The sequence below is a fragment of the Heterodontus francisci genome, chromosome 23 (assembly GCF_036365525.1).
Source record: "Heterodontus francisci isolate sHetFra1 chromosome 23, sHetFra1.hap1, whole genome shotgun sequence".
NCBI lineage: Eukaryota > Metazoa > Chordata > Chondrichthyes > Heterodontiformes > Heterodontidae > Heterodontus > Heterodontus francisci.
This window is the reverse complement of record NC_090393.1, coordinates 23,854,234-23,868,624: the sequence shown is the minus strand read 5'-3', so window position 1 is coordinate 23,868,624 and position 14,391 is coordinate 23,854,234. Positions and strand designations below refer to the sequence as shown.

Genomic DNA, 14,391 nt, shown 5'->3' with positions numbered 1-14,391 from the left:
TAAAAAAATCCAGTTTATATCGAGCATAGAAAAGCTAAACACCTTGCAAGCAACATCTGGGATTATAGAAGAGTTTATACAGTACTAGGATTTTGAAATAGTTTTTTTGTAATTTAGAGTATTCTTTCCATTTCTGCAGTCTCTCTCTATATCACATGCCTTTAGCAACTGGGAGAATGGCAATGAGGAATTGGCAATGAAGAGTGAGCATAAAGGAGGAATTAATTGCACAGGGTGCATGAGAGATGTTAAAAAAATAGGGGGCATGTGATAGATTTTCCAAAGCGCGTAGGGCATATAACATGAAAAATACAGAAAATAATGGCAGAAAGTATCTTCTGCATGCCTGTGTAGCAGAAATGTATATGTGTTTATAGCAAATAAGCTAATAACTTTGCTACAGCTAGTCCTGATAGGTACTTTTGCATTCACAACTCATAAAACATAAAGCTGTAAAATATATCAGACACCAAATTTCCTACTGATCGACTGAAAAGTTATTTCTTGACATATCTGCAGAAATATCAGCAGCACCCTTAAACTCCTGCTGTCATATTCACTGTAATTTACCTCCAAATGTTGAATAGATTTAATAATCAGGCACTCTGTGCCCGAGACAAATTGCATTCAAAAAGCACTCCAATTTTGCTCTTCTGGTATATGAAATCATCATGTAAAACTTAACATGAAATGAAAGGTTTTCTATTTATCACAGGGATATGTACAATTGCATCTAATAAATAAAATGCAGACAGGACATTATTTCAGGGCCTGTGAGATTCGTAATTCCCTTCCCCTTGGTCTATTAAAATGCCCTTGGCACAGACAAACTCCAACACATTCAGAAAAATGTATTAATCCAATAAACTATTGCATAACAATGAAATGATTCAGACAAGAGCAGCATACAGGTGATCATTCTATCATTATATTTGCATTTGAAAGTACATTGAAGATTTCTGTTTGTTCTATATTAACATCCATTGTTTTTCAAAATTTCCCAATAGCTCTTTATGTTTGACATAATTGTTAAAGCTGAATCGTGATTGCTCATTAAAAAAAACGGAAACATAAGTTAATGAAAAGTAAGAGGTGTATTTGTGTATTTAAATAATTCACAGGCAGACAACTACTTTTTTTGAGTTGGACTCCCTCTTTGAATTTTTTTTCCATTTCCCATTTGCTGGATCACACCATGACACTGCATTCTTGTTGGGAGAGTTGGCAGGTTAGTTGATCCAATGACTACAGACATCTGCAGCCGACAGTAGCCACTAGCAGATTTGCAGGTTGGAGAGTTTTTATGGTCTCGATCACCATTTTCATCATGCATGCAGTGGGTCACTGGCAGACTGAGGCATACAAATGATGCCATAAAGAGTGCTCCCTTCCTGCTAACTTAGTGAACTTCTATTCATTGTCTCCCTCAGACACCCAATTCATATCCTACCACTGGGTGGCATGTCTTCAGTGGTTTACCGACACTTTGTGTCACTTGGATGTATCTCATTAAGTGTACACCTACAGCAAACATCAGCCCAAAAAAAGCCCTGTCAGGTAGACACTGACTACAACACACTTATAACACAGTACTGTGTGGATAGGTAATACTACTTGCTGGTCAGTGGAAAGATTGCTATGCAGCTCATGGTCTGAACCTAATGTGTGAAAATAAGAAAGAGAACAAACAGAATCTGGAGTATTACAGGAAGCTGCTCAGCCTGAACATGTTTCATACATCTGGAGGTTATCAGAAGGTTGGGACAAATGAAAGCGAACTTAGTCCAGATTTCAGTTCGGTAAATTTAGTCTAAGAAGATCACTGCTCTTTGAACTTCATTGAGGATTAGCTCACGGCGAACCCTTTGATATAAAATTCAATCATTCTACACCAGCAAGCACGGTCATGAATCATTCTGACCTTTTCCTTTAATAACAATTATTCAGTTACAGTTGGATACTTGATACTTTCCTCAAGCTCTGCTTCACTCAGCACTTTATCTTAATAATCATTTATAAATGCCAGTCACCAAAGATTAATTCTTAAGCAGTGACTCAAGTAACTCACAGCACATTAACTGACGTCATGTGTGTCATTCTTTTATAAAAACTTCTTCAAAATTAAATGATCATTGCAATAATAATAATGAAATAACCATTTGTGACTGAAGGCTTTTGCATTTCTTATTTAAATTACAAAACTGCATTAAAGCCACCAATACAAATAAATAGGTAGGTTTGCAGTAATAGGATGTGCAAGAATGATTCATAATCAGATTCTCTGCTATCAGACAGTCACACTGTGACAGGGCTACACTATCATAGGATCAGTCAATTAATTGGTAACACAATGATACAAATGCTGTTGTGGTGTCAGTCAGTCACAGGACTGTACTATCATGAGGCCAGTCAGCAAGTCCTGCAGTGACAGAACTGCACTATTGTGAGCCAGTTAGTCACAGAGACAGCACTGCACTATTATGGGCGAATCAGTCACAGTGTCAGGGCTGCACTATTATGGTATCAGTTTGTAAGATAAGTTTGCTAACTCATGTCAGAGTTTTGTTGCTGAGGTGCATTCGTGAGTCACACAGCAACAGACTGTACTACTGTGAGGTCAATCAGTCGCATAATAACAAGGCTGCATAGTACAAAATCTCAAAACAATAAATTCCAACTGTTAGTTCCCAAAGTCAGTGCATTTGATGGATCACATGCTTGTACAATCCTATTGACTGCACTCTGTTCCCTGCTCTGAGCAATGTACAGCTGGACTGTGCAGAAATACAACTCCAATTGTTTTACTTCTTCCTGTTGGCTTCATTGTTCAGAAACTTCCCAGTAAAAATGGTCCCAGGTGGGAAATATTACTCAGAGGAATTACAAAATACCAGCGCAATCAAATGCTTCAAATAATGCGTCCCAGCTGGGACCATCTTTATCCAGTAAATGCTCCCATTACGGAGTAGTGCTGTGCAACAAGGAGGACAGGACTCCCACTCTTCTCCACTTTCTCTCAATTAAATTACATATTGTAGAATAACCCAACTTCATGCTCACATGTGAAGTTTAAGGATGATTAGGTTGCAACTGCTTTGGATCTGCAACTACTAGAAGTCTACCTACTGACCCCCAGAAATATCAAGTGCTAAAACGTTTTTGTCAGAAATATTTAAATTAACTTGCATGGGTGGAAATGCTGCTGAATCTGGTTTCTTATTATTAGGCTTTAATGGATTGGCTATTGCTGTAACTATCCCAGTCAGGACTGAGTCTTTAACAGGACTGGTTACCTCAGTAACAACCCAGTCAGGAAACATGCCTATAGAAAGACTGGCTTATCCTAGTACTGACCCAGTCAGAAACATGAATATATAACTAAGCTTTCTTCCTCACTTCCTTCCTGTTAATGAGACTGTTTTCTCCCATCTCTATGACGGAACTTGGCTCTCCTTCACAGCAGCCAGAATCCTAACCCACGTTCTGAAGGGTGAAGATGAGAGACCAGCCAGGAAAGCACTGGGATAGCTGTGTCTGGAAGTAACAAAAGCATTGATTACAGTTTCAGAAACAGATAAGGTGAAGCATGAGTGAAGACAGACAATGTTACGGAGGTGGAGGTGGGCAACCTTTGTGATGAAGAGGATATGGTTTCAGAATTTCAACTCTGAGTCGATTAAGAATCCAAGGTTGCCAATTGTCTGGTACAGCCTGAACAGTGGCCGAGGGAAGGGAATGGAAGTGATGCATGGAGTCACCCTAAAAGAAAATATTGAAAATGACTACACTAAGTAACATCAATTTTGTCCACTTATCTTTTCCTTCCTTTGCCAAGCTCACCTTCTTGTATCCACCTTTCCCTTAACAATGGAGCAATCAAAGTTGTGAATATTTTCATGGACATCATTTGCAGGGTCTTCCCTGCATAATAACTTCCCTTGTAATTCACATTCTCTCTCATCCCTTTTACAGGCCATGTAACTGAGTGGAAAACTATTCCCTAACAATGTTATTTGAGATCTGAAAGCCTGGGCTGAATTTTATCAGCGCAATATTACACACAGGGGCTGATTTAAATAGAGGAGGCAGAGCGGCCACCCCTGATGAAGTACGGAGTCCCGAAGGTGCGTGAGTTGTGTTCGGCGGCCGTAAAGTCAGTGTGGGACGGTGGCCACCAGCAAGTAAGCTCATTTGCATCTAATTTTTGTTAATTTAAATATTTAGATGAAAGCCCCGCCACCAAGTGGCGGTGGTGGTGGTGGTGGGGGGGGGGGGGGGGGGCGGCCGTACCGAGGTCCCCCCACCACTGGTTATATGCGGCGGGCCCTTCTCGACGTCAGAGGTTGAGGCAGGCCACTCCCCACAGAATTCTACTGGCCCCCCCCACCGCCGCAACCCATGGCATCAAGGAGCTGGTAAAATTCAGCCCCCGATTTCTAACATTTAAGCAAATACTAAAGAGTTTTACAGGCATCCTTTGGACCACTCCTCTCAATTTTCTCCCTTTTATTTTGAAGGGGTGAACTCTTTTAAAGGGTATGTTTCAACAGATATTCAGTTGCTCTCCAAGCATCAATTCTTCATGCATGAACCTAGCTATTCAGTGTTAACAGTCTATTCCATCATGACAGATATTACAGCCAAGCCCAATAATGTCCTCATCCAACATCCACACATACAATCTCGAGCATGGGCCGATCAGCAGCAGAAAATCTGGGTGATTAAGCAGGAAACCTGATTTTTTTCCCTGTCTAGTCCACAGCAGGTGAATCTAGCTGTGCTGAATAGCCTCCATGCTCTAGATGGCAGAAGCATTTAAAAGATTGACATTTTCATTTACCCAAAGCCATTCCTCCCCCTGACAGTGTAAAAACAGTCTGTAATGGCATGCATATGCTGTTTAGAGGATTTAATTAAAGCCTGAGGAATAGCAGTACAACAAGCATATCAATACGATATACTAACTACAGTATAATAGGATATAAAACTCTATTAGCTTTTCTTTGATCTGACTCCACATTTATTGCATTTAGATGATTAGCACAGACGCTTATTCACTGATTTTTTATAATTTGTTTCTACAGATGGTCTGAAACATACTGGATTTAGAGCCATTACGTGTGATTTAGAAGATCTTATAGACCTCAAGTGTTTTTTCTCCCCAGTGATTGAACAGTTATGGCTGTGTGCAGGGGAGGGAGGGAGAGAGACATATACACAAACACACACATTGAATCATCTGTAAAGACATAGATTGTATATAGCTTAGTACTTACCGATGCCCATTTCCAAGTCCCCGATAGGCTCTGGCTTGCTCCTGCATCCGATTTAAACTCTGAGCCACTGATAAATACTGTTCGTGATATTTTACAGCTTCCTCGTAATCTCCTAATGCCTCATAGCAGTCTCCCAGATTTCCATATGCATGCCCTCTATCCAGCACTGCATCATTGCCGCTCAACTGCTGCAGTGTAGCTAGCTGCTGTTCAAAGTAGCCAATAGCATCTTCCATTACATTCATGTTCATTTTGGTGATTCCCATGTTGCCATAAACTTGTGCCTCAATATTGGGATTTTTTAGCTTTTGTCCCAAATCCAACTGTTCTTCATAACATTTGAAGGCCATTGTGTATTTCCCAAGGGCCATGTAGACTGCTGCAAGGTGGCCATGTGCTTTACATTCTCCCAGCAAGTCGCTCAGTTCTTGATAAACCTCAAGTTCTTGCGTATGATATCCTAATGCTTTGTCGTATTTCTGTATTAGTCTGTATGCAGTACCCAGAGCTGCATAAGCACTGGCTTCAAGCTTCCGGTCTTTAACCTGATGAGCCAAAGTCAGTTGCTGTTCATAGAACTTAACAGCACTGTTCACATCTTTCTTACAGACAAAAATATCACCAAGGTTGCCTAAAGCTCTAAATTTGGCTTGTGCGTTGTTTAGGGACTGGGCTAATGATAGAACATATTTCTGACATTCTTCTGCTTTAGTATAGTTACCAAGCGCCTTAAATGCTAGGCCCAAGTTGCAGTAGGCCTTTGCCTGACTAAGTTTATCATGCAAGTCCTTGGCTAGAGCTAAATCTTGTTCATAATATTTCACAGCCTCTTGGTAGTTTCCCAGACAGTAATGGGCATAGCCAAGGTTATGACATACTTTTCCCTCACCCTCCATGTCTTGTAGGTCAGGAGACAAGCGTAAATACTGTTCATAATATGGAACAGCCTGAATGAACTCCCCTCTCGAACAGTGGAAGTTACCTAGGTTACTTAGTGCTCGGGCCTCACTTTGTATATCCCGTAGCTCTCGTGCTATGTTTAGATGATTTTGGTAGTGCTGCAAGGCCCTATCATGGGCACCCAGAGCCTGGTAGGCGACAGCAAGATTACCATGGGTTGATGCTTGTGATGCCCGGTCATTTACTTCCATGGAGATCTGTAGCTCCTGACGGTGGTATTTTACTGCTTGGTCATACATACCCAGGGCATTATAGGCATTGCCCATATTTCCATAGGCTCTTCCCTGTGCAGCATAGTCACTGAGCTCCTGAGCAATGGAGAGGTGAGTCTTGTGGAGTTTCAGTGCAGTTTCATAATCCCCTTTCATCTGGTGAATTATGCCTAATTAACAAAAGCACAAATAGGATTGGTTAGCTGGTAATGATGTTCAAGCAACCCAGACATTTAATCATCCTTTTTAAATACAGCACACAGTGCAGCATCTAATCAAAGAACAAACTTTGATCCACTGCTTCGCAATTCACCTGCTTCATAATTTATGATTGTCACTTGTGCTTCCTCACAATTCTTACAATTCCCATTGCAAACATTATTTATCTACCCCCCTTTTTATACAATTGGAATCATAACATTTGCGGGTTGGAAGGAGGCTATTTGGTGTTAAAGCTGTTCAGTGCCATTGGCTACTTAATTGTACTGTAGATAACTGTGATACCATATTCATGATTATATATCATTGATACATGTGAAAAAGTGATCTTCCAACCTCATATCCAATCCATCACAAAGACTGCCTACTTCCATTTCTGTAACATCATACGTTTCTGCTTCTGGCTCAGCCCATCTCTTGCTACAACCTTCATCCATGCTTTTGTTACCTCCAGGCTTGATTATTCCAATGCTCTCTTCGGGCTACCTTTTCATCTTCCACCTCCCAAAAACTTGAGTTCATCCGTATTCTGCTGCCAGTCCCTAACCCCCACCAAGTCCCACTCATCATCACCCCTGTAACTGCTTATCAACACTGGTTCCTGGTGCACCAATGCCTCAAATTTAAAATTATCATACTACTGTTCAAGTTCCTTTGCAGCCTCGCCCCTCCATATCTCTGTAATCTCCTCCAGCCTTACAACCGTCCTCCCACTCTGCATTTCTCCAACGTTGGATTCTTATGCCTCCCCCAACTGGAGGCTGTGCCTTTAGTTATCTAGGGCTTAAGTTTTGGAATTTCCTTTCCAAACCTCTCCTTAAAACCTAAAATCTACTTTTTTGTCCAAGTTTTTAGTCATTCCGACCAGTACCTCCTTCTTTCACGGAGTCAATTTTTGCCTGATTATGCTCCTGTGAAGCACCTTTGACCATTTTCCTATGTTAAAGCTGCTACATGAATGCAATTTTTTGTTGTTGTTGAATATAAAGACACTTTAAATTAAATTAATCAGCCCACATCATTTTTAATGTAAAAATTCAAAGCTTCTCCAGGGAAACATCCCCCAGGACCGCCAATTTTATGCCTTCAACATTTGGACTTTCCCTTCAAGCTTTCATGTACTTATGTTTTTCATTTCTCCACCGCAAGTTTAAGTTATAAAGCCCATGTAACTACTTGCTTTCACATCAAGACTGTTCTCGAGTTGTCAGCTTTGTTTGAACTTGTTGGTCTGCCTTTACCAGTTTTCTAGGTTGCCATGTACATTTATAGCACATTTCTAGGAGTCGATGAAGCAACACAGGTGGGTCATACTATTCTGACATGAGTGAAATGTTACGCTTTCATCCAGTGTAGCAACAATAGCAATACCGTGCAGTCCTTCAGCTTTTAAGAGGAAGTCAGGCTTAATTAAAACCCCGATGCAGCTGAATTTCTGGCTGTACAGTCAGCATCTCTCTCTGGACAGTAGCCCTAACCTACTGTAATGATCACCTCAAACATGAATTCAAGAAATCCCCAGTCCAGGATGTGTACGGGACAGGAAATTCCTGTCCACAATGGTCAAACCACAGATGCTCCGTTCTCTTTGGCACACACTTTTCTGATACTGAAACAAAACTTTCCAAGTAAAAAAAAAACAGAAATCTGGGTGTCAAAACAAAACATCAGTTTCAAATTAAATACCACACATTGAAGACAAAAAGAAAAGTTGAAGCAATCCAAAATAAAAAGCAGAAAATACTTGAAATGCTCAACAGATCAGTGACCATTTTAAAGAGAACATACAGGTTAAGGTTTTCAAATGGAGATTTATAGAAGAAACATCAACCTGTCTTTCTTTTAGATGTTGAGTGGCCTACTATACATTTCCAACATTTTCCATTACTATACACCAGGCTTTCCCATGTAGACAGACTGTTATTGTAAATAATATGAACAGTGCTTGCCAAAAGAAGGATTCAGTTATGTAAGACAGTAATGGCTTTAGGAAAAAGACATTAACCTCATGCTGAGGCTTGACCAAATCACCATCATGCTTTGAGCACTGAGGGCAGTTCGGTTTCTCTTAAAACTTGCTGAACTATAGTATTCCGTAGTAATCATGTTTTCCCAGACCATGATATCAAATTGAACCAAGCCATTGGGTGGAATTTTATGCTTTCCCCCGTGGGCCTTCCCACCCCGCCGCCAAATGATGCCCTTAACTGGGTAATTAACCCCTAATTAAGGGCTTCTTCCCACCACAGCTGCAATTACTCATGCGGCGGGCAGCCCTGGCAGGGGAAGCACGGTAGGAAAAACTGTGCGGGCTGTTCCCAGCTCCGAGGGAGGGGCCTCGTTTAAAATAACAGTGCCTGAATGAGGGACCCAGCATCAGGAAGGGGGGTGCCCTCTGAAGGCCACCCCCCTGCCCTTGCTGCCGCCACCCACCTCCCCACCCCACCCCTCACAAGATTCCTCCACCCTGATCTACCCGAGGCCTGGCTCCAGCAATGCTCCTCGGCCTCCGATACGGTCACTTCCAGCAGCAGCCACCACCTCCATGGTGGCGCTGCAGCTGCCAGCCTGTGATTGGCTGGCAGCTTTCCAAGGGCAGGACTTCCGACGATGGGGTCCTAAATCCTATGGAAGGCCCACCGCTGTTCACTTAAGTGATTGGCACTAAATTCAGCAGGCTTTCCAGAAAAGAGGCGATGCAGGGATCTCGGTGTCGGTTTCACCCAACGTCCAGACCCTGCCACCAGCATAAAATTCCCCCCATTGTGTTCAGAGATTGAAAACTCTGTGTTTGAAATGCGTAAGCAGACTTTGAGAATTAATGCGTTTTGACCACTTCAGATAAGACACAAATTCGTTTGGAAGAATGCCATGCAGCCGAGTCCAGCTGAACGTTGGAGGGTAAGGAACCACCACAAGTATTCCCCCCAAATTGATGGAAAGAAGTTTAAAGAGGACTTACACTGTCAGGGCAGGCTTTTTCAAACAAAGTGCTCAGCATGAGATAGGGTATTATTGGCCTCAAACAAATACTAATTGGACTATAAGCCACTGTCAGTATACTATTTTGTCCCTCCCTAGAATTAAAGGATAAAAGAAACGTTTGTGTTCCAACCGTAGGGGAGGATTGACTTGGTCAGTCACTAGAGAACTGCAACCAACTTGAGGTCGACTGCTCCCGGTGATTGTAGGTATTTTGCTTGCTTCATATTTTGAACAACTTATTGTTAGTGCCAAGTAATCAATAGCAGAGTACAGGCTCGCACTGCACGTTTTGATATATTTTGAGCGATTCTAACAAAGTTAGATAATTAATCCAGAAGTTTGAGTATATTCCATTGTTCCTGTAATTCTCATGTCTGAACCAGAATAAGTAGACTAAAAAGTTCTACAGGTAGGCACAATTTACTCAGGCCCAGCAGCTTTAAAAGGGTAGTATCAGTCCATCTGATATTTTTTTCCAGTTCCCTTCTCAAAGATTCTATTTCACATGCACTCTCCAATAACTTGTCCAAGTGCTTATTCTTCCTGATAGAGCCTAGACAATAAATGCCAACAGATCATTCAACTGTGGAGGGCCAACAAACTTGAATTAAATCATGTCCTGACCCAACTACCAGACACATTTTCCCAGCAGGATTCACTGGATAATAATCAGGCTTGGGGATCCTGCTTGGTTTTTCCCACCTATAGCCTAGCTGCAATGAAGCTGGATGCAGTGAGCCTCTCATTACCTCAGCTGATTACAGCTAACTTGGTATAGACAGTTGGTCAAACTTCTGATCTTCTGTTATGTTTGGATTAACCTAACACAGAGCGATGAACTTACATCCAGGCTATCAGAAGAGCTAAAGTTGGGAGTCCACAGAAACACTCTTTTTCTGGTACAGGGTACTCTGGAAGCTCTGCTACATATTAGATATCAAGTTTATCCAGACATAGTCAATGTTGAAATAGAAATTTGGAAGTGTACCTGGGTTCCCTTGATTGGTTGCTGGAGGAGATTGGATTCATGTTAAAATGAGTTATGGCTACTTGGCTGTTTGGCAGCCATTCCATGAGGGCAGAAGGATTTAAAACTGAATTCCTATTAAAATGTTGTCAGTCTTCTGAATTCATAAATTCACCAAGTATACTGACAGTCACACTCTTTATCTGTATTCATCACTGTGGAACAAATGTGCACACTAGTAAAGACTGACACATTTATAAGACAATGCCATAGTATGAACAAAGAACATAAAGATAACAGCAATGTACCACAGTAGGAGTTTCCTTTAAATAAGCAGGTATCACAGTGGTGCATCATGTAAATAACTGCATAATACAGCAGGGAGCTCTATCGAAGATTGCATCAAGAACTGGAATATAAATCAGCAAGTGACCCTGACTGCTGCTGATGGATGCTGCAGGCAAAAGTGAATAGCATTCATTCAAGTATCTGGCATTGGACTGTCACCATTTGCTCAATCCTAAATAGATAGAGGCAATGTATTTTTTTAAAAACAGCATACTGTATATTCACAAAACAGGGCCTCTGGCAAGAGTGCATAGCATTTTATTTAGTATTTGTTTTTTGATTATCAAAATTATCCAAATGGCCATCCCTGAAACCAGACTGTCCAATTTAAAACTAGCTGAGTGGGCATCCTAATCTGAGCTTCAAAACGCAGAAACTCTCAGGATAAGAATATAATCTGAACATCTTCTATCACTAAAAATGAAATCACAGGCAACATACTGCAGCACCCTGAAGAAATGTACTGTGCCTTTAAGCATGCACAGTTGTCTCGTGGACTTGCATTGGTTCTGTATATTTATTCAGACTGAGGCCTAGCTGGATTAATCTAATCAGCAATGTAGCTTTAAACCAAAGGAGGCAAATTACAGCATTTAAAAAAAAACAGAATTTTGGCATGTCTTTTCAAATTTGACCCTGGTCAGATGATTTATAACTGCAATCTTTACTGCCTGTTATCTGAATTCTGCCTTAGTGGGGGGAGTCACAGCAAAGCCATCTTTTATATGGATTGTACAGTAGGTATGTGATGGCACATGCTTATGGGGCCTCCGTAATACAGTCAACGTTCGACAGCTGCTATCAATTTAGCAGCCTTTCGACCACATTACAAACCATTTTTAAGCCGCTAGAAATCTAAGCCATTCAGGTCCATTTTATCCGCTGGCCATGCTGATTTTACTGTTTGGTCTTTAATTTTCCGAAAAAGCAGAAAGAAATTTGAGCTTTTTCAAAAACAGAAAAAAAACCATGGGATCTCTCTCCAGGCTCAAGATTGTTTAACAGCTGAATGTTACAGCATCGAGAGCTTAAGAAAACCGAGGAAATCTCGGTGAAAAATGGATATTCCCTAATGCAGAGTGTGCTTCACTTTCACAGAAGCAACACAAAATAGACAAAAAAACTGTGCTGGAATCCTTGATCAGCATATCCCATAGGAGGCTTCCTCACATGTGCAATTTACTGGTTATACCACAGATCCCTGCATTATATTTATGTGGCTACTATGAGGATAGCTTTATTAAAAGTTTTAGTTTTAACAATGATCAGTATGGGCTGAATTTTGTGCGGCCGTTGAGGGTGGGTATGGTGGTGTGGGGGACGGAGAATCGCAATGCAGCCGTCCGCCCAGAAATCCCGCGTCATGACAGCGGTTCCAGATTTTGTCAGTGACAGGAAAGCACAGAAGCAGCATTGCCACCGCAAGGCAACGGGAACCCATTTTAAATTGCTGAAATGGCGATTTACATGCAATTAAATACAATTAAAAATAATTTAATGAGTGATTCTGTGAACAGCGGGCAGCACTGACGTGCCTCTGGATTCATGACCAGTAAAACCTGGCGGCACTGAGGCGAGAGGACACATTGCCACAACGGGGAGGCAGCCTTGAGCATTGCTGCATAGGGGAAGAGATGAGTTTGGGGACCATTCTGGGATTGCGTGCTCTGCAAGGGGACCAGGGGTACTGGGGGCTGTGCAAGAGGATCCAGGGTATGAGGGTCCAGGGTAGCAGGGGCTCTGCAAGGGGATCCAGGGTCCCGGGGCTCTACAAGGTTGTCTGGGATGATACAAGATGCTCTGCAAGGGGACTAAGTATAGGTTTTGTGGGGGGGTGGGGGGGGTGGTGTGGTGAGGTCAGTATAGGGCTGACAAGCTACTGTGTGATGGGTCTGTTTACTCACACTGCTGGAACAGAAGATGGGCCATCATCAAGGTTGGGCTCTGAGGTCCATCAGCAGCCCTACCGACAGAATTGGCACATCCTCAGGCAGGAGGCCAGATGGGTTAAGCAATGCGTGAAGGAGGCAAGAGACAACCTCATCACAACTTGTTTGCAGCATTCCTGGTGTCCATTCACAGACAGTGAAATAAAGGCTCACCTGAATGCCTGAACTCTGTCACCTCTGTCCAACTTGTGGTCATGGTCTTGTGAGCAGATGCAATGCACATAAGTGGCAAGGGGAGGCCATATGTTAACAAGGCACTCATCACCCTGGCATGTTAATGAGGGCTGTGATCACATTGCCATAGCCCTAAGGGGGAAGGGGAGGTCAACATCTCACAATGAAGGCATAATGGCACATCGCTTTCAGACAATGAAGCCTAATGATTTGAACAAAGGATCTTTTATTAATTTAACACAAAATGTATATGTTACACACCCATGTGACCCGAAGTGTGGTAATGTGCTCTTCTTAAAATGTTTGTGGGTGCTCCTACCCAATGTGATCCCGACAGCAGCAGCTGGGCTGGAGGCAGGCTGCTGATCAGGCTGCTTCTTGGCCTGTGATGACTTTGGCGGGCATCCTCTGGCTGCCTGAGGACTAGAAGGCACTGGCTGCCTTGGGATGTCCCGCACTGGTACAGGATTCTCCTCTGGTATTGCGGCTGCTGGAGCTGGGCTCACTGGCACAGGGCCTGAGGAGCCGCTGTCCACACTCGGAGCACCCTGAGGGGAGCTTCCAGATGTGGCTGGCAGCCTCTCCTCCTCTCTTTCAAGGCTCGCTTTAACCTCCCTGCTCAGCAGAGAAGGATGAGGAGTTGGAAAAGACTCCAGGGGCCTTGTCCTTCTCTCGTCTTGCTACTGCTGCGATGAGCTCATGGCCAAGGCGATGGTATGCAGGTCTGCATGCAATTGTGGCATCTGGCTCTCCATGAGGGTCGCCAACCTCTCAATGGAGGAAGCCATGCGCTCACATGCCTGAGACATGGCAGCACTCAAGGCATGGATGGACTCCTCCATCATCTGCTTATGGCTGTGCATTGCCTCTGGCATCTCTGTCAGATGTTGCCTTAGCTCTCTCTGCAACTCCAGCATGCCCTGTGCTGTTGACACCAGAGGATCGTCATCATCCTGGAGCTCAGGATAAGCCTGGCCAATCACAGTCCCCTGACTGTCAAGAGGCCACGGCTGTCTCAGCCTCAGCCAGCTGCTCGGGCGCATGTGTGGTGCTCTCACCAACTTGTGACCCTGATTCTAATACCAAGCGGATACCCACCGGGTGAAAGTATCTGCGCTAGTGGAGGATGTAAAAGAGTCATGGGATGGTGCATCCTCTGAGTGGTCCTCCTCCTCAGAGGTGGACACCTGTCCCCCTGTGGCTGCGGACTCTGCATGAGAACACAAATAGATGTGGGTTAGACAGTGCAGGTCTCCTGATGTCAACCAAGTGTTATGTGCGTCTCCAACATTGATGTAACT

General features: G+C 42.9%; 1 protein-coding gene across 4 annotated transcripts in view; it reads right to left on the bottom strand.

Moving 5' to 3' along the window:
• The window catches only part of ttc28 (tetratricopeptide repeat domain 28), an 825,016-nt gene that overhangs the window by 191,079 nt on the left and 619,546 nt on the right, over nt 1–14,391 (bottom strand). For all 4 annotated transcript variants that reach the window (XR_010977250.1, XR_010977251.1, XR_010977252.1 and 1 more), the window contains one exon: nt 5,277–6,618. Coding sequence is in view for 1 of the 4 variants with exons in the window: in XM_068054870.1 (XP_067910971.1) it covers nt 5,277–6,618 (1,342 nt within the window). In the remaining 3 variants the exon portion in view is untranslated. The remainder of the gene's footprint in view (nt 1–5,276; nt 6,619–14,391) is intronic.